General features: G+C 40.7%; 1 protein-coding gene across 1 annotated transcript in view; it reads left to right on the top strand.

Annotated features, from left to right (window-relative positions):
- The window catches only part of LOC119733939 (transmembrane protein 131-like), a 48,686-nt gene that overhangs the window by 5,255 nt on the left and 16,828 nt on the right, over positions 1-26,603 (top strand). Inside the window, exons 5-21 of the mRNA XM_038207300.1 lie at positions 5,592-5,714; positions 7,171-7,251; positions 11,135-11,300; positions 13,263-13,381; positions 14,123-14,337; positions 14,748-14,910; positions 15,038-15,208; positions 16,119-16,223; positions 17,052-17,174; positions 18,172-18,363; positions 19,290-19,445; positions 20,275-20,356; positions 22,035-22,152; positions 23,027-23,162; positions 23,888-23,997; positions 25,122-25,188; positions 25,858-26,033. Coding sequence (XP_038063228.1) covers positions 5,592-5,714; positions 7,171-7,251; positions 11,135-11,300; positions 13,263-13,381; positions 14,123-14,337; positions 14,748-14,910; positions 15,038-15,208; positions 16,119-16,223; positions 17,052-17,174; positions 18,172-18,363; positions 19,290-19,445; positions 20,275-20,356; positions 22,035-22,152; positions 23,027-23,162; positions 23,888-23,997; positions 25,122-25,188; positions 25,858-26,033 — 2,303 coding nt within the window. The remainder of the gene's footprint in view (positions 1-5,591; positions 5,715-7,170; positions 7,252-11,134; positions 11,301-13,262; positions 13,382-14,122; positions 14,338-14,747; positions 14,911-15,037; positions 15,209-16,118; positions 16,224-17,051; positions 17,175-18,171; positions 18,364-19,289; positions 19,446-20,274; positions 20,357-22,034; positions 22,153-23,026; positions 23,163-23,887; positions 23,998-25,121; positions 25,189-25,857; positions 26,034-26,603) is intronic.

Raw genomic sequence — 26,603 nt, 5'->3', positions numbered from 1 at the left:
AATCTCAATCGGCCTCCTTTCCCGAAACATACATCACCATACATCTGAACGGTAATCCAGTCAGGGAAGAATAATTGCTTTTACACCTGTACACATGAATTGGGACACTCATGGAATGGTTTCACTGTTGAGTTCATAAATATCTGAGTCCAGCAAGTGCATGTACGTGTACTAAAATGTAATCATGTGTACGCCTGAAAAACTAGACAGTGTGATCTTATTATTAGTAGTACTTAGTATTACCTTCAACCAAAAAAGAAAATCCCCGTTCCAATACTTTTTTGTCTAACTCAAAAACTACTGAGCTCCTCTCGCTCAAATAATGACTCATCAGTACAGAAATTCCTTAGCAATCCAGCCATACTCTTTATTTGGCCCAAAACAGTGATAATGTGTACGAATTTATGTAATTTATGACAAATGGTACCGAAAACAGTTGCACTTTTGTATACGTGCAAGTTGTGGTTCACACTCACCTTGCAGGTATACAAAAATGCAACTTTTTTTGGTCATCAATTGCATAATTTTTAACACATTATCACTGTTTTTGGGTCAAACAAAGAGTATGGCTGGATTGCTAAGGAATTTCTGTACTGGTCAGTCGTAATTTGGCCAAGATGTGCCCAGTAGTTTTTGAGTTAGACAAAAAAAAAATAAGGGGGGACTTTCTTTTTTTGGTTGAGTGTATTATTTATTGTTTATTACATATATTTCTGGTAATGAAACCAAGGATTCCTGAAAAGCGCCCCGGGCACCGTAGCTCGTAAGCCTAAAAATCTGTAACCCTAACTTCTCCTAAAGCTACAAAATACTACAAGTAGTATAGTATGCAGTACTTCAGCATATAAGTGGGCACAGCACTCATAGTATTTTTTAGTATTTAGATACATCATTTTTGTAGTACTTTGTAGTATGTGGAACTTTACCCCCAAGTAAGTCTTAGGGGGTATGGAGTAGAGTGAAGACTACGAAAAAAGGGATTACAGTTTTAGACGTGGGAGGAAAACCCCAGAAGAATATTGTGAGGAAAACCCACGGAATCAGGTAGGGACTGAAAACCCAATCCACATGTGGTCTGGGTAGGAATCGAACCTGGCCATAGAGGTGGAGGGCGAGGAAAGAACCACTGGACCAACTTGACTCCCCAGAAAGAAGAAGAAAAAACAGAAGAAATAAAGGGGAGGTGACCTATGGGCCTTATTCACGAGTCGGCCATATTGGATTGAGAGTGAGTTAAAATCTTAATTTTTAGAACTTGTATAGAGAAATGAAAGCAACTTAATTAGGAATTAATTCCAGTCTGCTTAAATGAATACTGGTAATTGTAAATTTGTAATTAAACGTTCCCCAGTGCAAAAATAGTCTGGCGCCATCCCATTCAGCAGCCAAGAATTGATAATATATGTTCAGGGAACTCAACAAAAATGGCCAACTCGTGAATTAGGCCCACGTGGTACTGGTTTTAATACTGCTAGATCTGCTCCCCAAAACAGATAATAATAATTGAAAGCGCGAAATTTGCTATTTTGGGAAATATTCACATCCAGATCAAAGTGTGCAACCCACTGAAAATTTAAATGTTATTAAACACTGATATGTGTATTTTAAAACCATTAGTATATTTATATAAATTCAAAATGTGAGGAATTGCATATTTGTATCTATAGGCAAACATCTTCAGAGACAATAGAAATATTGCAAGTTGCATAAAAGGGTTCGTCATTAAACAGATTTTGTTACGAAACGCTCTGCCATTACACAAGCGATACTGATTTCATATCCGGCACCAATCTCTGAACCACAGCAATGCTTTACAAAGCGTACAATGGGCATCAAATCCACAGAGGATTGTTCCTCTTGTGGCCGGCAGTGCGGCAAAATAATCCATTCCATTATCCAAACCCAACAAAAAAAAAATTTCAAAAAAAATTTCTGATTAAATGATTTTCTTAAATTCACTAGAATCCTGAGTTTCACTGTATAGAAAGAAACTGTACACAGACCATATCTGAAATTAATTGCCCTGATGTAATGCTTATCCATTCAATAATTTGATCCGAATCCATAAAAAAAAAAAACCCTTAGAAATCCTTAGTCTCGTTGTCTAGAAACGACACCCGGCTCGGACCGTTTCGTCAAATTAATCGTCCTGACGTAAAGCAGTCATTTGTTGATTGGACGTCGTCGTCAGTTTTCCCGTTCAATTCACAAGAGAACGGTCTGATGGATACAAATCAATCCCGCATCTCATTTCCTGTCCATTAATACAATTCCTTAAAAGGATTGGTTGTTTTCACAGCAAAGAAGGGAAAAAAAAAAAAAACAAAACAAAAATGGATGGATGGAATTGTAGCTTTTTAGAAGATGCTTTCATCAAGATTTCAACAAACTGATTTTTATTAAAAAAAATAACTGCAATTTTGCCATATTTTACAAAACTGCATGTATTAATAAAGAAAAATCTTTTAAATTGCATAACCGCGCTCTTAAAAAAAAATTAATTTTGTTTTTTCTCCTAACAAATTTTCAATTTGTATGTTTTGTTTTAATGGAAAAAAACCTACTTTATTCCAAATTTTGGCATCTGCCACCTTCTGAAGAAGGGCTTATTTAAATATTTTCCTCACAAATGAATCTGCCTTGCAAGAGCCGAATTGTTGTCCGGCATCCAATAAGTCAAATTTTGCGAAGAAATAATTCAGTAAAAACAGTCGTTGATTCTTTTCGTTCAATGTCTAATTCAAAAGTGAATAACTTTTATATTGCTGGGGGGAAAAAAGAGCAGTTGAAAAAAAACCCCAAAATTTATTTATTTTTTTAGGTGAAACTCAAAAATAGCACGGAGAAGGCATCTGTAAATGCTAATGCAATGTTTTGATGTAGTCAAATACAATTTTGACAAATTTGAGAGGAGTGGAATTGTATTACATGTAGTATTGCTAACCGCAGGTTGTACGTCATAGCTTAGTTACGTCTTGACAATCATCTTGAGTAGGAGAAAAGAGAGAAAACACAAATTTGGAATTTAAGGATCTGTTCCCCAGAGAGTTCTTCAACTCTAAAGAAAAGAGAATATAGCAAACGACACAGAATTGAATTGAATTTTAGTTCTATACATTTCATTGCCCAAAAGGCAAAATAACAGATTTAAACTTCAGCAAGCTCTTAAAATTATTAACCCTAACAGAACTCAACCCATCAAACCCAAGCGGCATGTTTTGTTAGAATCTTTCAGGATGGGTACGGTACCCCTAAACTGACAGTCTTTTACATCGGGTTGGGCACACCTCCAGAATCAAAGTCAGAAATATATGTGTGTGCAGTTTCCCATATGGTGTTGAAATTTGCCAGGATGGGTATTGTTCCTAGTAAATCATGCTAGGGAGTTTGGGTTTAAGAATACAAAAACAAGCCACATTATGCATATTCAAAAATTCCAACTTGAATCTATAGTCAAAATAAAAATGAAAAAAGAAAAAAATCAAAAATCAAAAACTGGGGGTGTGGGAGAGAAATGGACACTTGAAAGGGGATGTGCTAGGTGTTTAAAAATCTCAATATGATAAAAGGGAATCAGACAGCTTTTAAGACCAGGTTGTTTTAAAATAATATTTTCCTAGTACTAGGGTAATTTTTTTCACTTATGATCTGTTAAGCTTCTAAGGAGAAACAAGAGTTACGAAAACTGTTATTTTTAGAGGCCGTCAGAAAAAGTGATACAAGATTTGTCCTGTGCATATTGTTGACCTCCTTTTCCTGTTTGCTGTCCCCTTTATCAGGTGAAGTTGTCTGATAAAATTAAGATAAGAACTGGTTTGCCTGACACGCAGTGCAAAATTTATAGGGTTTAAGCATATTTGAGCAGTGAAAGTGGGGTCAAGGATTGCAAAATGAAAATACTGTGGTCCATTAGACCGTCACCTTAAAATTACTCATGTAGATCAAACGACAAACAAAAAGGAATGGTACCGGAAGTTCGATGGTTATCATAAAAAAATAACAACGCTACCAAAATAACAACTATTAAAAAAGAACAACACCACAATGCAAGCAGGAAAAAAAACATGAAATGAAGAAATTAAATAGCTGCAGTACATGTAGGGTTAAAAAAAAGCAAAATACCAAGTATTAATTTACATGTCCATTTAATCAAGTTTCCTGTTGACAAATGACACATGTAATAGAGAATGTAATTCAAAGACACAATTCTTACAGCATGTAAGTGTTATTATTGTCATGATGCAAAAATAGATCAACCAAAAAATGAAAAAAATAAAATAATATTAACACGAAGAAAACATAGGGCCTACAACTTTAAAACATTTGGAAAAAATCCAACTTTAAAACTTTGCGATAGGCCGTGTATGCCCTAAGGATAGTGACCCAGACAGATTTTTCTGCTTAGAAAAGTTTAAAGTGCGATTACCCCCTCCCCCCCCCCCTCTCCCAAATTTCATTGGTCGACACATGAACAAGATGTGACAGCTTTACTGTGGCCGGGCCTGACAGTGTTTTGGGTGTCGCCGGGCGGAAGCCGTGGGCTTCCGTTGTCTAGAGCAAACTGAAGAACCGAGGAGGAAAAGTGGCATTTAATCAAGAACTAAGTTCTGGGCTTGACAGATTATGCAGGAAATCTGGGGTTTTCAAAGAGTGTAATGTGATGGATGTTTTGACTATCAGCTGTGACAAGCAGCATACACGAACCGTGCGTTTACACACCACAGCACAACACAGACACGTTAAAAATGATGTCACCAACTACATGTATTTTGCAGAAGATTTAATTATCCAAAATATCCCATTCTCAAACCACAAAAAATTACTGGAAATATTCCTGTTGAAAAGCTGATTTCATTAAGCAGCTAAGCCAACAAATTTAGGGTCCAAAGTGTGATATTTTTTTCCTTCCCCATTATCTCGGATCTTTGTAATTGAATGTGCCATTCAAGTATCATTGAGAACGACTTCAAATGGTTTGGCATTTGTTTGGTAGATAGTTTGCCGTTCATAATCACTGTTGGACGACGACCACATTATGGAGTGCATCATAATTATGGAATCAGAGATGTCGGATGTAACAGGCATGGGCGTCGCGAAGGGGGGGGGGGCAAGGGGGGGCGCTTGCCCTCCCCCCTGGAAAAGCAAAAAAAAAAAGAAGAAAAAAAAAGAGAAAAAAAGAAAAGAAAAAGAGGTGCGCGAGGGGGGGCCCTTGCCCTCCCCCCTGGAAAAGCCACCAAAAAAAACAAAAAAAAGGAAGGGAAAAAAAGAAAAAGAAAAGAAAAAGAGGTGCGAAGTCATGTTGGTGTGAATTTAATGAGTTGGGGGGGGGGGGGAATGTCCCTGCCCCCATCTAAAACTGAAAAATCGAGAGAAATACAAGAATTTTTTGGGAAAAATATGTTTTGCCCCCCTCTAGAAAAAATCCTGGCGACGCAAATGGTAACAGGGACAAAAAACAAAAGTGGACCCAAATTTATAGAATGACCCATTTATGTGTAAGTGCACTGTCTGATCATTGTGGCAAAAGCCCGACTGTACATACTCCTTCTCTTACTAACTGTGGATGTGTTGATTTGATCTGTTTGTTTCAGGTTTTTGGCGTTGGGGTGCCCAATCCTTACAGATTAAGGCCCTTCTTGGGGGCTAAGGTCCCCATCAACACCAGCTACTCCCCTCTCATCACCATGCACAACCCCTACAGCTCTGGGCTCATGGTAAGTTCCGCAGGAAGCTTTATACCACACTCTTGATAAGACCAAACACTGCCTCATTCTCTCTGAGAACAGCTAGTACGTTTCTGTCCAGATGACCTCTGACACAGAGTCAACTTGATGTCGGGTGCGTTCGAGTAGCTCACCCGGATCGACTCGAGTAAAGCCAGACGGCTTAGCAACCAGAGCTGGCTAATTGAACGCTCAACCGCGGGCCATCATGATCCACACTTGATGTCCTTGGCCACTGACAAAACGCCCGTCTCTGACTGGGTCTTACAATGTAGTCTGAGATTTACTGCTTTTCAGTCAATTGCAAGACTCAAAAAAGTTGGGCTGGATTTATAGCCTCTAAAAGTCGCAATGAACTCAATTTATTAATATTACCTCTAGACTTCAAATAAAGTTAATTTTGGGGTCCACTTGTGATTTCCGCTGTCTGGCCGCCATATTTGTCAGTTTCTTGGAATGACCAACGCATGCGTGTGACGTATTTCCACCAGTGACTCTGCTCCACGAGCAGGGTCTGTGGTGGCTGACCCGGGTGAGCCCTGAAAATGACGTCAGAGATAATCGAACGGTACAGGGTTAATCCGAGTCGATCCGGGTGAGCCGTGTACATTAACAGACATGAGCTTGACAAGTTGAGCTCCAGTGAAGGAAGAAGCATCTTGTTCATAACAACCACAGAAAACGAAGAAGCAGGGAAGGCGTTGCCTCTCCTCGTATCTGAGGTCGGGCCCCAGTCTACGTTTAAGTCTGATGGGCCCATATCATGATTAAGACCATCTCTTTAACCCTCCTAGTATTCTGCACTTCACAACCCTTCAAGTGAACCACTTTTGCCCCATAGAGTTAGCACCCACACTTCAAATTCCTTTGAGGTAATCTTCTGTGGAGTATGGATAACACTTCAAATCCCTGCTCAATTTGTTTTGTGTGGTTAAACTCAGGGCAAGCAAGCAGATTTGGTCACACTGTTTTTTTGTGTGTGCAGTGACTCTCTGTGACACAGGTACTGTAACACTTCACCTAAAAAACTGACCTGAAGGGTTTTAAAGGATTTATGTATTGCTCTGAAAAATGAGTTCCTCTAGGAGGATTAATTGAACTTGGGATGCATTCGCACTTAATGAAAACATTGCTGTATTCACTAGGGCTCTGTGTTTGATATGCACAAAACAATCATGAATGTTGGCAGCAATTTGCGTGAGTAAATCTTCCTCGCCTAATCCGATTCAAATGTATGAAGCAAAGTCATCAGTACCGGTGTTCCATATCACGAACCTCCATAAGTTATTTCCCTTTTCAGACTTGAGATTTCCGTTTCCAGAGGACTATTTCACATGTACTTAATATATTTCAATAAATGACATCCACTTTTGAAGTCATTCATCACTGCCATCGGTTTCCTTTTTTTTGTACTCAATTTTTTTTCTCCCTCGTTTTTTCCCCAAAGGTGACAGAGATGTATTCCAGCGGGGGCGAGTTACATCTAGAGTTACCCACAGGCTCACCGGACGCCCCGCAAAACCTATGGGTGAGTGAGTCTGGGAGGAAGTTTTGATGCTTGTCACGTTTTGATAAGACTGTTGGATGTCACCAAGGGACATACGGGTGGCTGGGGTCAGTGTTGCGGAGCTGCCAAGCATCGCAATTTGCTAAGCGCAAACAAGTTTTTGCTGAGCGAAAATTGGTCACCAGCTAAAACATAATACATTTTTGTATAGCTTGTGACCGGTACTCGGCTAATTTATGCTTAGCATGTAAATTTGTTAAGCAACTTCGCTGCTCAGATTTGGAATCACGAAACTGGCTCCATGTTTCTAATTGGCTTGTTTCCAATAATGATGTTATAAGGCGTGAGATAACCCAGTTTTATGCACACTGCGTAATCCTGACGAAAGCAAACTGTACCACCTGTCTACGTGTAGTCGTGATGTTTAAATTGTTGTCTTGCTGTACTGTGCAACCTATTTTTTTTTTTTTTTTTAAGTTCATTTCAGTCTGAAGAACTTATATTTTTGTAACTCTCAAGGACGATTAGAAACAAGAGTGATAGATTGTACAGAGTTTGCATTGAAAACATGATATCACTTAGGTTTTTTTGGGGGGCGGGGATTTTGTTTCTACGTCGTGTGATATTTCCTGAAGGCATTTTCAGAATATAAGTAAAGAGATTTTACACCTTTGAGGAATTTTTTTTCAAGATTTGTTTTTAAAGTCATTCATTGCAAATTAAAGTGTCAATTTCTCCCCATGTATCACTCTGCTGGCTTTGCCTGCCAAACACATTGGCTGATGAGTTTGATCAATTCGATTAAATTCACCGATTTTATATATTATGGACAGTTCAGAAAATATATTGCAGTAATTCTGTTGATTAGAAGAAATGATATAGATTTTGAGAACAACTCTGGACCCAATTTCATGGCTCTGCAAACCACGGAATTCCGTGCCGCTCACGATCGCCATTCTGTGCTAACAGCGCTAGCAGAAAAATTATGCGCTAACCCGGTAAGCACAGAATGCTTAGTAGTCAGGTGGCTTATGGTCGGAATTGTGACCGACTGGTCCAAAGCACCAAACTTGGCAGATAGATTCTTAGAGCCCTAGAGAAGATATTTAGAAGGGGTGACACCTGAAATTCTTTTGGAAGGGTGCCTAATTTGCACAAATCGTAAATAGTTTGATGTGTAATATATTTATTACCCTATTTTGGTATATATTTGTTATTTTTTTGTTGTTGAAAAGTCTGTTTTGGGGGTTCTGCGTACATACCGTATCCTTACTTAGATAACGTTTTCAGAAGCACATAAGTGACTGGATAATTATGAGGACATACTAGAGATCCAAAATGGCTACCATTATACCCTAAAGTTGCGCGCATTACTCTTTTCCCCAGATATCTAGTATGGGAATAAATACCGGTATATATTACACGGCAGCTATTTACAATTTATGAAAATTAGGTAACCCTTCCCAAAAGAATTTCAGATGTCACTCCTTCTAAATATCTTCTCTCAGGCTATAAGAATCTAGCTAAGTTTGGTGCTTTGGACCAGTCGGTCAAGATCTTGTCAAAAATTGGGTCTAAGTTGCCTGACTATAGTTATGGGATGTACGCATACATGTGCAAAATTCCAAATTCTTCACTAACCCGTGAAACATGCTAACCTTAAAGGGAATATACATGTACATCATTTGCTTTTGCTGTAATTTTCAGAAATGGATGGAATTGGGGGGTTGGGAATATATAGCAAATATAGTTACACTGACTTTTTTGAGGTTTTGGGTTCGAAAATGCTATAAAACCAAGAAAAACAATCATTTTCCTGTAGTCTGGTTCCCTGACTCCATATAAGAAGAAACAGAGCAGTTTACATACATTGGGGAATTGTAAGGTCAGGGAACCAGTCTAGCTGGCTTGTACCCGTTCATAGGTGTGTAATCGATTGCAAACAAGTGCGATGGTCAATTGGGGCCAGTATTTGAAAAAAAGCCAGTTTTTTCCAACGATGGTCGGCCGACCAGCATTGGAAATTGATACAAAAATACCACTTTTCTTGAAAATGACAGTATACCAGGAGCCATGATTTTACAGGATGCTTTACACTGTCATTCACTAATAGTCCAGCAAGGTATTTCAAAATGATTTGGTAGTTTTAATTTTTGATGTTTGCAAATGTTGTATTTTCCCTTTAAGCACATAATTTTTTGCGGCAATGACCAAAGATTTTTTTCACTAACGATAAACAGAGCCATGAAATTAGGCGCTGCTTCTATCAGCCATAGACATCCTGATTAATATATAGAATACGATATCGGCTCTCATCATATCTTACATTGTATGCAATCTGTCCTTAAGTAACTCGCTGATTGCCTCGGTGTATTGTGTGACAGCGCCAGGTGGTTTATCAATGGGCGTTTTGTTCCCTGATCAGACGCAGCGCTGGTAACTCCCTCACCAAAGACTCTTTCGGACCTTGACTGCATTCAAATGAAATTTTATCTGCGGCTCCTTTCTATCAAATTGGAAATGGAAGAATGTGTTGAAGCTTTTTTTTGGGGGGGGGGGAGAGATTGAGGCTGTATGCAATTTTTACTTGGAGATAGTTGGAGGATTTTGCAGGATTGAGGTTCCATCCTATAAAAAAAATGCCTACTGGTAGAGAGTTTGGGTTTAAAAAACTTTAAAGAATCGCAGTAACACTCTGACTTTTTGTTATTTTCCCAGTTGGTTAGCATAATTATACATGTATGTACAATGTATCTGTGCCATAAAAACCTTCAAAATTTTGGAGTTTTTCAAACAGACCTTTGGGAATTCTCACATCAACTTGAATTTCTGTCATCATTTGGTTTAATGTGTTCAAAGCTGGAAGAGTGCCTCGGCCGAATGAAACATTTCGTCTGATTCCAATTTCTCTTGGATTTGCACCAAGTCCAGCAGAGTATTGAGTAACAGGCTTGTGCGTGTGTTTATACTAAATGGAGGCTCCAGATACGTGCCATATGACCCGTCTGCACTTTGCAGTTTTCTAATGACATTTATACGTACCCTTGATTAACCTGCTCACTTTAGGTGCCAAAACACATTAGATCGGCAATGGTGAATGGATAAACAATATATCATGTATGGGATATACTCAACATTAGAGACACGTGTCACTACGACTGAGTGCAGTTGTATATTTACACATGTTCATGTATGTGACGCAGTTGTTATTCTTGGTTTGTACACGCAGTGGTCTGTATGATTGTAAATTGAGATTGAGTGAAGTCTCTCTGTGCTGTGTGTTTTAAAATATGTTTCTGTAATGTGTCGGCCTTCTTGTACTCTTCTATTGAACTGTACTGTATTCATTTTTTTTACAAAATTAGAAATCAGTGAACGTGCATTTAGTGATAAAACACTTTGAGAAAAACCACATTGTTGCTTGTTTATTCATTAACAAGTTTGCCCCGGGATTATTTTGACATTGATCGGACCCAGGCACTGGTTTGTTTTCACGAACCTCAATGCCAGACGGGTCCTGTTCCCCCGACATGCCTTTTACACAGGCTAGTCACCAACAGTCATATCATATTTCAAAAGGCTCTGTGACAGTCAAATTCCATCAACAGCCAAAAGCAGGTGTCTGGTGGGCACAGCTGGCTTATCAATCTCCTACAGTCAAAGCATAGCTATATCAGGTTTCATAACAATCGCAGCCAGTCAATCCTGCTTTATGAAGGCAGGCAGCACTCAACTGTTGAAGAAAACAGTCACTTGATTTATTTATGACTGCTGGGCTGGCCTGGTTGAAACTGCCAGCCAGAGAGGGAGGGTTAATTGATCCAATGCTTCATCTTTGTCTGAACTATCTGTGGGTCGGAGGTTTCCCCTATTCAAGATAAGTTCTTTATCTTCTTTGCTACAGGAGATTCCGCCTTACACGACGCGGTCGGTCATGAGGGCCAGCTTTACCGGACGGGTGGAGAGCAACCACACGGCGTTCATTCGCATCAAGACCAACCACAGCAAGCGACTCGACGAGGAGGAAAACGAATTGCTCATGCTGCCGGTGGAGGTGGAGGTCTCTTCAGGTATGTCTGCCCCTGGTTGTGTTTCTTATAGCTTATACGTGTAAATCAGGGCTAAGGATTGTGTGAAGAAGACTTGTTATCAGGTCGTCACAAATCAGGTTGTTGCAGTGGTTCTTTCCTCGCTTTCCACCTCATTGGCCTGGGTTCAATTCCCACCTACTGGTAGTTCCAAGTGTGGATTGGGTTTTTGGTTCCTAGCTTGGTTGGAACACTATTCCGAATTGGCTGTGGGTTTTTGGTTCCTAGCTTGGTTGGAACACTATTCAAAATTGGCTGTGGGTTTTTGGTTCCTAGCTTGGTTGGAACACTATTCAGAATTGGCTGTGGGTTTTTGGTTCCTAGCTTGGTTGGAACACTATTCAGAATTGGCTGTGGGTTTTTGGTTCCTAGCTTGGTTGGAACACTATTCAGAATTGGCTGTGGGTTTTTGGTTCCTAGCTTGGTTGAAACACTATTCAGAATAGGCTGTGGGTTTTTGGTTCCTAGCTTGGTTGGAACACTATTCAGAATTGGCTGTGGGTTTTTGGTTCCTAGCTTGGTTGGAACACTCTTCAGAATTGGCTGTGGGTTTTTGGTTCCTAGCTTGGTTGGAACACTATTCAGAATTGGCTGTGGGTTTTTGGTTCCTAGCTTGGTTGGAACACTATTCAGAATTGGCTGTGGGTTTTTGGTTCCTAGCTTGGTTGGAACACTATTCAGAATTGGTTGTGGGTTTTTGGTTCCTACCTTGGTTGGAACACTATTCAGAATTGGTTGTGGGTTTTTGGTTCCTAGCTTGGTTGGAACACTCTTCAGAATTGGCTGTGGGTTTTTGGTTCCTACCTTGGTTGGAACACTATTCAGAATTGGTTGTGGGTTTTTGGTTTCTAGCTTGGTTGGAACACTATTCAGAATTGGTTGTGAAGACTGGTAACTTCCTTTTGACTTGCCTTGTGATGGCCTTGACTACAACATCTGTCTCAAGATAAGTCTCAAATCAATGTGTTGATTTGTGGTCAGACCTGTGATTAGCCTTGTGATTGACTTGTGATTGACTGGATTACAATTTCTTCAATTAGGGAAAACTTTCTTTACGTTCATTGAAATGTTGGCGTATGGCACTGAACCGTAGCTCACAACGTGAAGTCCTAAATAAATGATTTTCAAATACAGTGAAATCTCGATAAGTCAAAACCTGTTAACTCAAAAAATCTTCTAACTGAAAGTAAAAACTTATTCCCATCAAGTGTTGTTGAATCGAAAAATCCATTGGCTAACTTAAAACTCTGCTTAACTCAAAATTTCAGTCAATTCCATTGAGGTTTGACTTATCGAGATTCCACTGTACGTTTACTACATTCACTGCCACTAATTTGTAACAGTATTTTGTACATGGGCAATTCCACGGTTACTCACGTTACATTTTTTATGTACTTTTGAGTTTCGTTGGGCTGTAATTACCTTACTGAAAAGGTTTAATAGCTGTTATCCCCATGGTAGATATAGTAGACCTAGACCTACCTAAGCACCAAAGATGACATCCAGAAAAATGTGTTATGAATGATAAACAATATGCACAAAATCGGTTACATTTTTGTAACGTGAGTAACCGATTTTGTGCGTCTTGTTTATCATACATAACCTTTTTTTTCTGGATGTCATCTTTGGTGCTTAGGTAGGTCTAGGTCTACTCTATCTACCATGGGGATAACAGTTATTTAACCTTTTCAGTATGGTAATTACAGCCCAACGAAACTCAAAAGTACATCAAAAATGTAACGTGAGTAACCGTGGAATTGCCCACATGCACATTTCATGAGTGTATAGTCATTTTACATGTGTTGGGTCATGATATTTGTTTTTCTTGGCACTGTGCCAACAAAAAGTCCATTGTTGAACACAGATCCTTCTTCTATTCAATTCTGAGTAGTGGTCCAAATTAAAAAAAAAACAGTAATGTTTTCATTTTTTTTCTCATCACAGCGCCTGGATTATATTCCTCATTAGAGATGTTAGACTTTGGAACGTTGAGGTCGTTAGATGCACCCAAGACACACCCTGTATATCTCCTAAACACAAGCCCTAAAAGTGTTCAAATTCTGGTGAGTATGCATGCGGTTGGGACTTGTTTCTTTATGTCATAGCCAAGAATATCACCATGTGCACATTGGTCATTTTAAATGGTCTACTTAATTTTAAGTGAGACGTTGGTTAGAAGCCAGTGAGAAGATAGTCAGAAACAAGTTAGAAGCTATTCAGGAACTAGTCAGCAGTTAGTTGGAAGCTAGTCGGAAGCTGGTCAGAAACTGGTCAAAAGCTAGGCTGAATTTAGTCAGAAGATGGGCAGATGCTAGTCAGAAGCTTGTCGGAAACTAGTCGGAAACTGGTCAGAAGCTGGGCAGAAGTTAGTCAGAAGCTGGGTAGAAGCTAGCCAGAAGCTAGTCAGAAGCTAGTCAGAAGCTAGTTGGAAGCAAGTCAGAAACTACATGTAGTCAGAAGTTAGTGAGGAGTTAGTGAGAAGTTAGTGAGAAGCTAGTTGCAAGCTAGTCAGAAGCTGGTCTGATGCTAGCTAGAAGCTGGTCTGAAACTGGTCAGAAGCTGGTTAAAAACTAGGCAGAAGTAAGTGAAAAGCTGGGCAGAAGCTGGTCAGAAGCTACTCAGAAGCTAGTTAGAAGCTAGTCGGAAGTTAGTCAGAAGGTGGTCAAGAGCTAGTTAGAAGCTGGTCAGAAGCTGGTCAAAAGCTAGGCAGAAGCTGGCCAAGAGCTAGTCAGAAGACACAAACCTATATTAGATGGCAACAAATTGTCTCACATATGGTGTCTGATCTCCTTTGGTACTTGCAGAGCATTACGCCGATGAGAGCCAACAACGCGCTGACGATTGATTTCAAGCCGTCGGTCCTCAAGCCCTCCTCGGACGCCCACACCAGGGTGGCAGAGGTCACGTTCCATCCTCTCAAGGCCAACACCTCCCGCCTGTGGTCGGGGAAGCTCATCGTCAAGACCAAGGACAAAAACCTCAAGCTTCAGATACCTTACCAGGCAAACGTTTTACAAGGGTGAGTCCAAGTCTGCACTGCAAATCTGCACACTAACAGGTGTTCTGCCAACAAGGATAACTTGGAAAGACGCGACTCTTTTTTTTTTAGCTCAAGACGGCAGATTTCTGATGGTGGCAGATTGATTTTTCCATTGGATACTTTTGTGTCCAAAGGAGCCTTTATCCTTTCTGCTAGATTTTGATTCTGAATACATAGCGTAAATTTTGCCGGAAACAAATAAAATGATGGAAAAAAATTGAAGTGAGACTTGAATCTGTTGGCTTGAGGTTGCATCACAGGTGTTCTACCAACAAAGATAGTTATCTTTGTCTCTGTGACATCAGGAGTACCTTAAATAGCCTCTTGTAGTTGTTGAAAGGGTCACATTTTCATTTGACAATTTCTCCCCTTTTTCTGTATCGTTGCAGGACCCTGAGTAGCGACCAGCAGAGCAAACTATTCTACCTAACCCCCAAACTAGTAGAGACAGGCGAGACGGTAGTCCGACCCGTAGCGCTTACAAACTATTTTAACTTTACGCTGGTCATTCATCAAGTCAGCTTTCCGGAGGACGTCAAAAATATTTTTAAGGTGAGCTTATTAATCTGACATATTGTCAGTCATTTCAGGCGTAGGAAACCAGAGATAAATGCCGGTCAGACAATATTGGCTTGTGACAGACTTCACTTACTCTTTGTTTTGACTTGCCTGATGACAGGTGACTGGTTTTGAGGAAGCGGTCGTCATCAAACCCCAGGAGACGGATTCCTCCCTTTCCATAGTCTTTTCCCCCAACGCGTCGACGACGTCACTGCTGACGTCCCTTCGACTGGGCAGCAACGCTTCGGTGTTCTCCATGGGGGTCCACGTCTACACGGGCAAACTACAGGTAGGCACAGCACAGCGAGTACACTCTCATGCATATTTATGATGGAGTTCTGGTTTCTGATCGGGTCAGATACTGAGGGGGCAAATGCAAGGGTAAATGCTGAGAAGGTATGACTTCAAAATGCATAACTTCCTCACAAAAACATGCCTCATGATCAGATCAGAGTATCAAGCTTTCATAAACTAGTGAGCAGGACGTTCCGGGTTCGAGTCCCAATTCGAGAATGCCCGTAAAATTGTAGTCAGAACTTAGCAGAACACAGTTCAAGTGAATGCACAGGGAAGTGCAAAATGTGGAAAACTGAAATTTCTGCTACAATTCTTTCTCTTTTTTTTGTTTCTTTGAAAAAAGCAATGTTTTCATTTCATGTAGATATCTTTTTTTAGCATTTTTTTCCGATTCAATTTATAATGAGACTGATTCTTGAAGGATATTTTAGGCTTGGCACAAAGTTAAAAAAGAAAAGTAAGACGAATTATTTAAAACAAAACCAATCCCTGCAAGGAAAGATTAACATCCATCATATTTTATCTACAGAATGTACAAGATAAACAGGATAAGCAAACAGGATTAGCAGCATTAGCAAAACCTAGCTCCTTTACACCTATGAAAATTTAGTAATTCTACGTGAACACGCAGTCATTTCATAAGATACATAAAGGATATCTGAATAGCGGTGTCTAATTGCACGCAGGAGTGCAAAAAGATATTCTATATCTGTGCTCCTCATTCGCATTGTACATCAATAGAGGTCTCATTTAGCCTGCATGACAGAGTCTTGAATTTCAAGACATTCAATAAGACATCGAATGGATAACACTGTAAGACGACTCAAGAGAGATGTCATATGATATTTGATCTAATTTTCCCTACCTTTTCTTTCTCTCTTTCTGGGTTGGGCTGTATGCAGTACTCTATACACAGCGTAGATGATAGAACCTTTGACTTTGGAGTCATGAGTGTTGGGGATCATCGCAGTATGCTTATCGCATTAGTCAACCCCAATCCCATAGATGTAAGTATTAGTCACGCACGTGATAGACAAAACACCAATCATTTTCAGACAAACTTCTAATAACTGCTTTTAAAGGGAAGATACAACATTGGCAAGCATCAACAAATAAAATGATCAAATTATCATGAAATACCTTACTGGATTGTTAGGGAATGACAGTCTTAAGTATTCTGTAAAATCGTGGCTCCTGGTGTGCTGATATTCTCAAGAAAATTTGTCTGCCGACCAGCGTTGGAGAAAACTGGTATTTTTTCAAAAACTGCTCCTAATTTTTCACATTTAGTTATTCCTCATTTTCTTTGCAATTGATTACACACCTGTGAAGGGGTACAAGCCTGCTAGAAATTCCCCAAAGTCTATAAGTCGCTCCGTTTCATCTTAAGTGGGGTCAGCGAACCAGCTACCAGAACATGGTTTGTTTTCTTGGTTTTTCCAGCATCTACAAGCCCAAAACGTGAAACAAGTCGGTTTAACATTATTTGCTATAACATAGTTATCCTCCAAATCCATTTATTTCTGAAAATTGCAGCAAAATCAAATGTTGTACATTCCCTTAAAAGCAGGCAAAGTTTTTTTCAGACTTTTTTTCAGAATATTTGCATCACTTTCATGTAACCTGGGGCACCCTTGGAAGGAACAGTTAATTGACAATTGAGGGGGCTACAGTGTTTTTTAATACACCAAAGGAGTTTTGGTGAATTTGGTAGAGAAAACAAACACTCGAGAGAACTTTTTAAGCTCTAAGCATCTGTCAGCAGTTTAATTTTGTATATCTTCATTCTTTTACGTGTGTTTTATATTTTAATTTTTGTTTCGGTGTGCATTCAGGTACCCATACAATCTTTCAGCTGCAATCTGGATGATTGCGAGGCTCAGGTTCTGGGCGTGGAGCCGGGGGACAGCAAACTCCTTGCCAAACAACACGACGCCTTCAGCATTAGGAGAAAATCTGTGAGTGAAGATATTGGTGCACAAAATGTCCCTCTAACCCCCTCCCCCCACCCCTTATGGTGACAAAGAGGCTTTTTGCACATTGAGACTAAAATTGGTCCCACCTACTTCACGTTATTCTCACCTGGCAAAGTACAAGCTACCGTCCTTGTTACTGGGGTGCGATTCTTCAGAATTTTTCCTGATTTCTGGATTTATTCTCATTTTAGGATTTTTAAAGATTCTTTTTAAGTTTGGAATCTCGGAGGTTTTTACCATGAAGTTGTGTTTACCTATCAAAGTTAAAATTCCATGTTATGAATAGTTGATGCGGTACCCACTGCTAAGTACATCAGATTCAAGCATTAGCCCATTAGCTCCGTGGTTGAGTGGTAAGACATCTGCACTAGAAAGCAGGAAGTCGTGGGTTCGAGTCCCAACGTGTGATTTTTTCCAACTTTCACTCTGGAGGTAACACACCGAGTATACAGTGTTTATACGTCGGTGAAGGGAAAACCCGATTTGATTTACACCACCCCGACGCAAAAATTCCATCTTATGAATAGTTAATGCGGTACCCGCTGCTATGTACATCAGATTTGAACCAGCCAACCGATCGCGTTAGCTCGGTGGTCGAGTGGTAAGATGTCTACACTAGAAAGCAGATTGCGTGGGTTCGAGTCCCACCCGAGTGATTTTTTCTCAGTTTCACTCGGGAGGCAACGCACTGAGTATACAGTGTTTACATGTCGGTGAAGAGCAAAACCAAATTTGATTTACATCACCCTGGCCCAAAATCCCATCTTAGGAAAGTTTAAATAGAACAAAATAAATTGTTCTTGTTAAAAGAAAACATAATGTATATCATAGACTCTGTGTTGCTTCTGGGGCCCTTGGTAATCCTCAAACCCTCTGCCGAGTATTTCTGGCATTTTCCATCTATTTTTACCATGTGAAAGGTTTTCCTGATGGCATCAAAAATGTAATAACTTCAATGATTTTTCCCTTGTTTCCTCAGTTGGTGATCACCGAGCACCATTTTGCAGTCCTTCGGCTGGAGGTCAAAGCCCCGCTCACTGAGGGACAGTTCCTGGGCGACGTGGTCATAGAGACGCCCCACGAGCGCCTGCCCATCTCAGCCAAGCTACGCACGGTGGAGGGATGCCTAGGGGTCAAGCCTGAACACATTATCCTCAGGCCTGCCTTTCCGGTTCGTAAAACAAATTCTTAGTTATTGTGTAAACTCTTGTGATTAATTACGTGGACAGCAGTCAAAATATGAAGCGTCACTAACGAGTGAGGGCCATATGAGCACCATTTCCATTGCAGTGTGCAAGTTGTGTATTGCCGTTGCACTGTGCAGGGTCCGTTCTTTCATTGAAACGTGGTGCTAGATTAGGCACATGCTGTTGAAAATCAATTTTGTGAACTCTGCCTCATTTGAATGCAATGTGCCCTTCCTTACCTCTTACGAGTAGAATACAAAAGGCCGCCTACAATTTAGGCATTTTTCTTTCAAAGTTGTAACTCTTAAAGAACTTAATAGACAATCATGTGATCCTTTTTTTGCCCTGTGAGGCTGTTTTTTCTTTTTTACAAATATAGGAGTTTGATAGATTCCTGTTTGAATGTGCAGTATAGCATTTTTGTATCAAATATCTTTTCATTAGTTTTTTTTTTTAAAGAAAAAAAGTACTTTCATAAAACGTAATTGAAACACTACTGAAAATTTTGCTGGCTGAATCTTAACCAGAGTTATAAAAGTTGAAGTAAATCTGAATAGAGTTGAAGCTACAATCCTGGCTAAATCTCGCTGGGCCCCCAACCTCCCAACCCCCGCTCAATGTTGTCTTTTATGATGCGGTGTGTGCTCCATCAGCTGGAGAGAACAACATTGACCGGGGGAGCGGGGAAGTGGGTGACCGTGGCAGGCTAAGGAAGTGTACCAACCGTTTTGGCCGGGATTGTAGGTTTGTAAATGACGAATCTAGGCATTACTCAGGTTTATAAAGGAGCAGGGGAGTGGAAGGCTAAGGAAGTATACCAACTGTTTTGGCCGGGATTGTAGGTTTGTAAATGACTAATCTACGCATTACTCAGGTTTATAATGGTTTAACACGATTTCTCTCGACGCAGGGCACCACGCAGTCGGCCAGCCTGACGCTGTTGAACAATTTCAGTCACCGCATGAAGTTAGAAAGCATTGTGCCGGACCCGCCGGACAAGAGGTTCTACCATCGACTGCCCAAGAAGACGCCCGTCATCGAGATCGAGCCGCATAAAAAACTGAAAGTGAGTAAGGATAGGCACTCCTTGGAGCTCCAGTGGAGGTGGAGGGACAAACCTCATGTGCGCGCTGGTATCCGCGAGAACGAAGCAAAGAACGCACAGTTTATTTGTGACCTGCTCCACAAAAAAGAGTATTAAGTCGCGCCGAGCATTATTGTGTAATGGTCTGCTCAACATTGAGAGGGTGAAAATGTGGTCAAAATGTGATTTTCATTTTTTGTCATGAGTGACATCTTTAATACCTACAGTTTCAGGTTTCATTCACAGAAATGTTGATTTTGATGAACAAGTGGAAAAAACAACTGTTTTGTGTGCATCGTTCTGTTGTTCTACAACAAAGTCAGCTATTTCAAAGACTGTTTTCACAGTTTTGTAATTTGACTCCAAGGAAGTAATTAATATGCAAACACGTCATGTCTCCAGAACGGGAGGGGCTATGGAGCTCAATTATAATACCAAATGAAATCTTACGTTGTGGGCTTTCCAACCATGTATATAACTCAATTTCATTTTTTTGCGACATAATACCCTTTTTTGTGGAGCCGGTCACATTTTATTCTCAATATGCGGTGACCTGTAGCATCACTGCGTGAGCGTCAGGCGGCGTCGGTGACGTATTGCAATATGACAAAGACATGGATTTCTACCGCTATGAAAATTTCAAAACCAAAATTTCATATCCAATTCTTGTGTTTGGAGTGGTATAAAACGACAATTTCTAAAAGTACCATATGTCGGTGTGTTGAATGGAAGAAAGTTGTCCATGTTGTAGAAATGCTTTTAAAACATTCAAGGATTGATTTTTACGTTTTTCAAAATTTCTAACCCACAGGTTGGGAGAATTGTTTTCGATCCCAAAGCAGCCTGCGGGGAGGAGGATTTGTGTTACGTAGGACTCTCCACCAAATCTCTAGGTAGGTACCCCACTTTTTAACAAAAAAGGCTTAATAATACTTATTTTTTTCATCAAGTTGTTAAAATTTGTAATTCAAAAGCACTCGGCTCTTTTAAGGGTTCGGTGAGTGGAGTGCTGTGGCCTCGTGGTTAAGGGCACTGATTCGCGGTCTGCAGGTAAAGCTGCAGGTTATGGGTTCGAGTCCAGCCTGGGGTCATGGTGCGTGTGCCCTTGGGCAAGGCACTTTGTCAATCAATGCTTCTTCCCACCTAGGAGTAAATGGGTACCTGTGAGGGCAGAGATGGTTATTGTGGTTGATTTAGCAGCTTTGCACCGAAATGGCAGCATGGAGCTGTATACTCCCCAGGGAGCTGAGATGGTGTTAGGAATGTTTCATGGGCCCAATGAGCAGGGTAATAATGATGTAGCGCCTTGAGCACCAGTCCTGGGGCCAATTTCATAGAGCTGCTTAAGCACAAAATTTGCTTAAGCACAAAAACGTCTTGCTTAATAAAATCATGTTACCGGCCAAAACTCCATGCGATTGTTATGCTAAGTAAACAACGGCTAAATACCAGTCACAAGCAATGTACATCACATGGAGTTTTGGCCGGTAACCTAATTTTACTAAGCAATGTTTTTTCGTGCTTAAGCAAATTTTGTGCTTAAGCAGCTCTATGAAATTGGGCCCTGGTGGATACGTGCACTTTATAAATACCGAATGTTACGATGTTTAAAATACTAACTTCAGTAAGACCACAAGGGGATGTTGACTTGGCTCACTTGTTATTAGTTTTCTTATGAAACAAAGGAAAATTTAACATTGATTTTATTAGTTTCTTGTGAATGAAAGAAAATTTACTATAATTGGATTCAAACCTGCAGCCCAATTTCATAGAGCTGCTTAAGCACAAAATTTGCTTAAGCACGAAAAAACATTGCTTAGTAAAATTAGGTTACCTGCCAAAACTCCATTCGATGTACATTGCTTGTGACTGGTATTTAGCGGTTGTTTACTTAGCATAACAATCGCATGTAGTTTTGGCCGGTAACCTGATTTCATTAAGCAAGTCGTTTTTGTGCTGAAGCAAATTTTGTGCTTAAGCAGCTCTATGAAATTGGCCCCTGTGCTTGGCAGTACTGTACTTTGGTTCTACCAAAAAAGTTGCCCATCCCTATGTTGGCTCTCTCCTGATAAGCCGTGTCAGAATAATGTGGCTATGGCAGGGGAAGAACACACGCACCTATGGAAACCGCTGGCTAGCGGCTGCAGCCACTTCCCATAGACGCATGTGTTATTGTTAGCCGTAGTCAAGTGATTCGGAAACGGCTACAAAGTAGTTTCTTTGCTTTGGGAGCGCTAGTCAGAAGCCATGTGCAGGCATGCAATTTTTCCTCGGATCTGCTGATTTCCTTGTTTTTTACTGCTGATGAATGCCATTACAAATTGAAAAACACTGTACAAAGTCTTGTGTGGTTTGGAATTTCCTCGTTTTTTTCTAAAGTCCCAGTTGCATGCCTGCATGTGGCAAGGGAATGTTCAAACTGACGAAACAACGGAACAGGGATGACTTTTGATTGACTTGTGATTACCTGGTAAAAACAGACGACTTGGTAACAACAGAGGCAGTGCGCAACTACTTTTTGAATTACTTGAAGTTTTTGACTATATCCCTGGTTTTTTCGTCACCCAACAGACGGGGAAGTGTGGCTGTCGTCATTAGCCCTTCCGGACGAGACACAGGACGTGGATAAGCTGTTTTACAACCACCTGCGCAACAGGTGGCAGAGCCTGGAACAAACGGGAAAAACTATGTAAGTAGCCAATCAAGAAGCAGGATGAAGTGTTTACCAAATCGTGGGTTTGTCTCCAGCTTTGGCTTTAGACTACTAGCTTTTAAGTCCTTAAGTTCAGAGATCGTGATTCACTATAGTCTCTATGCTATGAGTGCCACGTGGCAGGGCCTGGAACAAATGAAAAAACTGTGCAAGTGGTCAATTAAGAAATCAGGAAAGTGCTTATGAAATCGTGGGTTTGTCTCCAGCTTCGACTTCAGGCTACTAGCTTTTAGGCCCTTGAGTTTGGACTCTGGCTCACTACAGACAAGTATGCAACTGCAGGCAGAGCCATGCAAAGAGGGGAGGGATCAATTAAGAAATCAGGATTGTGCTTACGAAACCATGGGTTTGTCTCCAACTTTGACTTCAGTCTACTAGCTTTCAGGCCCTTGAGTTTGGTCTCTGGCTCACTACAGACAAGTATGCAACTGCAGGCAGAGCCATGCAAAGAGGGGTGGGTGTTTTCAAACCTCGGCTCTGCTTCAACTTTGCCTTCAGACTAATTGCTTTTTATAGGCCACTGACTTGGGAAACTCTGGCTAAATATAGACCAATTCTGTGAACCGGGAAACGTCAGATTATATGAAATGAGTAATACTTAATATTTAGAATCATGGCACACAAGGCAGTGTTCGTGTGACTGAATCTCAAGGGAGGCATGGGGGGGGGGGGGCTTGACCAAAAGTACGGTGTTCCATATGTGCCAACGGCGTTGCATTTTTCAGCTCTGACAGGGATCATTTTGATCAATTTCATGCAAGACTTTCATGCTAGAGCTTATTGTGCACTCGCACTTGTTTTTGTTTTTTTCAGTACAGCATTCACTTTTATTTGTTTTGTTATTTTACAGTTTTAACACTACAATGAAAGTGAACAGCAATCTGGTGAAGGATAAAGAGATACCGGTGACGGCAGTGTTGGAATGGCCGCGACTCATCCGCAAGGACAAGATTGAATTCCCCCTCACGTACATAGAAAACTCCAGTGTAAGTCACCAAGCTGTTCTGTCATGTTGTGAAATTGTAAAATCAAGTCTGTCCCAACATGGCTCAAAATGCCGATGCTTAGCTCAAGTTTTCTTGCTGTGTCCTTTTGGGAGTCCTCTAGTGGAGAGAGACGTCGAGATGAAGTGGCTTGGTATAGACTCGACATAGGGCCAGCAGCTGGATTCGAACCCCTGACCCTCTGTTCGTTAGACTGGCCGTGTTATCCCTACTCATTTAGAGTAGCCATTCAACTTAACCATTGTGGTTTAAATTTATTCTTATAATAATCTTAACCTCCTATTTCGGTATACTTGGGGACTCCAGCAAGTACTCACCAAAAGCGTTGCTGAAAATAAAGGCAAATGCAGGGGACCTTCATGTTGCCTGTTGATAGATGTTGACGTCATTATTATCCGGCAATACATCTTTCGGATCCTGCTTTTAAATAAGATGTCTGGGCAAGTCCAAGAATTGGTGCACGCTATGTCCCATACTTAACGAAATTTAACCTCAGTTATTCCTGGGTTTCAGTGGGTTTTTTTGTTCTATTGTCAGCATCTGCAAGTACAATGCCCACAATTTTTTTAATTTTCTTAGCCTTTGCAATGATTATGTAATTAAAAAAAACGTGGCATTACGTACGTAACAATAAGTGGACCTTTTCTTGGACTTTGCCCCTCTTTGTTCAACTTAATACTTGACTTTTTGTGCCTCTATTTCCGCAGATATCCGAGGTACAGATACTCAACCCATCAGACACCATCATTTTAGTTCAGCTTCTGCCCATAGCGCTTTATCAAGACCCCACTTCAGTACTAGATTTTTTGACAGACAGGTAGGTGCCTCATTTGAGCTGCTGAAATTTCTTAAGTTCTTTTTTAAACTATTGAATTATTCAAAGCAGGCGTATGTCTTTTGTTTGTGTTGCACAACACTTAAATGCGGCAAAAAATACCAGATATTTTTGAAATATTCTAAAAATACTTATTAATTACTTCTGGAGGCCAGCTCATTCTTAAAAGTTAACACAAGTAGCAAGCAGTGTTGAAGTCGAGGTACATATGTGCTGGAGTGTCCCAGAATTTAAATGTGTCAACCCATTATCAAGTGTATTTCAATGTATTACATTGTATATATTCCTTGATGAATCCATAACACCATATAGAGTAGCCTACCGAAGTGAATACATCACACGCACACTTATTTGTGTAAAAGACATTAGTGCGCGATTCAGCCCGTGAACCAACACGCGCGCGCACTCCATTCGTTTGCACTTCACTTCCCGGTTCTAAATGACGTCACACTTCGGTACTCTATAGTTCTGGGGTGGTTTAGGGCGGTATAAGGCAGTCACAGGTAGGACAGAAGGCAGTGCAGTTTGCCCAGTACACAAGAACCAGTGGGTTAAACCTATGCAAACTTCACAGCCCAAATACTTGCCATTACATCGCTATTAAAATCCCGTTCAACTTATTTTGTGGCCAAGTATAAACCAACTTAAAAAACCACCCATTCCACCAATCATCATTGTCGGTTTTGAGGCCGTTGTCCAGTCTGTTCTGGGTTGGCCTGCTTTCTCCCTATGGCTCTCCTCCACTTGGCCCTGTCCGTCGCATCCCTCGCATTGACTCCAAGCAGTCGCATGTCATCTGACACGGAGCTCTGCCACGTCTTGCCCTGTCGGCCCACGGGTGTGGGCCCACCAGCGACTACTTTGGTACACCTCTTGACCCAGCTGGCATCGTCCTTTCTCTCCACGTGACCAAACCACCTCAGCCTGTGCCTCCTCAACACAATACCGATCCCCTCCACTCCAACCCTCCTCCTCAACTACTCACTTGACAGCCTTTCAGCTAGAAAAACCCTCCCCCTCAGACACCCCCCAACAATGCGAAGTAAATTTTCCTGAATGCAGTGTTCTGTAATACCCGTTGTTCCTTCCCCCTTCTCTATCTTCAGGTTTGATACAGATAAGATAGAAACAGAAGACTCTGGTGTTTTCTTCTTGGCTAACAGTACAGACAAGGTGAGTTGTTGTCAACATTTCAGCCCCCAAAATACCCCTATGGAAGAAAACAGTTCGCCTTTTCCCCAGAATAAATCGGCACCGTTTGACCATAACTTGCTCACTTGTTAACGAGGATCACGTTCTTAACCCTCCTACCCTAGCTGACAAATTGCATAAAGCGTGCATACAAAAATCAATCAAGCAGCTGTTTTTAACTGTTACGAACACAGTGCCCACAAAAAAAGCAGGGAAATTGGGGAAAACACAGAAATCAGGGAAAACTCTTGGAGTTTTTGACCTAGAAGGGAAAGCTTTGCCAGTTTGGCAATGTGCATCTTGTGCCATGTGTCCAAGTGGCGTCTGTTGACTGACTGGTAATATAACTGTAAGGGGTGAAAGGAGGCCATCACTTGTCAGCAAGTGGTCTACGTATTATCAGTATCTTAGTTGCTTTGCTGCAACCACCTCTTGACTTCCCAGCAACTTTGTTGAAAAAACATTTTCGCAGATTTCATGAAAATATTTCTCATATTTTGTGAAAATATTTCTCAAATTTCGTGAAAATAGTTCTCGTGGAATCACTGGAATTTCTCAGGGAAATATCAGGGAAAACTTAGGAAATTTTGTTTTCGTAAAGTGCTGAGAACCCTGTTTATTGGTCTACTTTGTAATTTTTGTTTTATTCAGGATTCATCAGGAAAGTGCCTTAAAAATTCTTCGTGTGGTGCGATAGAGGACGCCTTTGGCGTGAAACCCAACAGGACCGCGCTGACGGTCGCCATCAAGCCGCACCAGAACGTCACCGTGGCCATCGGCTTCAAACCCAGCGACGGCCGCGAGCGAATCTCGCTCATACTCATCAGGTCAGCTGATTTTAAAAAAATTGCATATCCATTGTGAAAAATTTAGAGTGTTTTTGTTCTATTAGTACATGTCTGAAGCTGTAAACCCATTCTTGTCATGTGGCCAGTGATTGTCCAAACTCACGATTTTTGAAGCAGAGTTGCAATTTAAGATAACTTAAGAATTTTGTTACTCATAAGATGGAATTTTGATTCGGGGTGATGTAAATCAAATTAGTATTTGCCCTTCACCGACTTATAAACACTGTATACTCAGTGTGTAACCTCCCGAGTGAAAGTTGGAAAAAATCACTTGGGTGGGACTCGAACCCACGACCTCCTGCTGTCTAGTGCAGACGTTTTACCACCGAGCTTACGGGATCGGTTGTCTGGTTCGAATCTGCTGTAGATAGCAGCGGGTACCGCACTTAACTATTCATAATTTTGCTTAAACGAATTGCGGTTTTAGCCAGCAATTTTAAAAAGATTAAAAATTATTGATGTCTGTGAATAAGTCTTGAAGTTGGAGCGTCCAAATTTCCTACAAGTATTCATACTTCATATCAACAAGAAGAACAAGAAGAACTGATG

The sequence above is a fragment of the Patiria miniata genome, unplaced genomic scaffold (assembly GCF_015706575.1).
Source record: "Patiria miniata isolate m_02_andy unplaced genomic scaffold, ASM1570657v1 HiC_scaffold_26, whole genome shotgun sequence".
NCBI classification, from domain to species: domain Eukaryota; kingdom Metazoa; phylum Echinodermata; class Asteroidea; order Valvatida; family Asterinidae; genus Patiria; species Patiria miniata.
The sequence above is the reverse complement of the archived record's forward strand: the minus strand, read 5'-3'. Positions and strand labels throughout refer to the sequence as shown.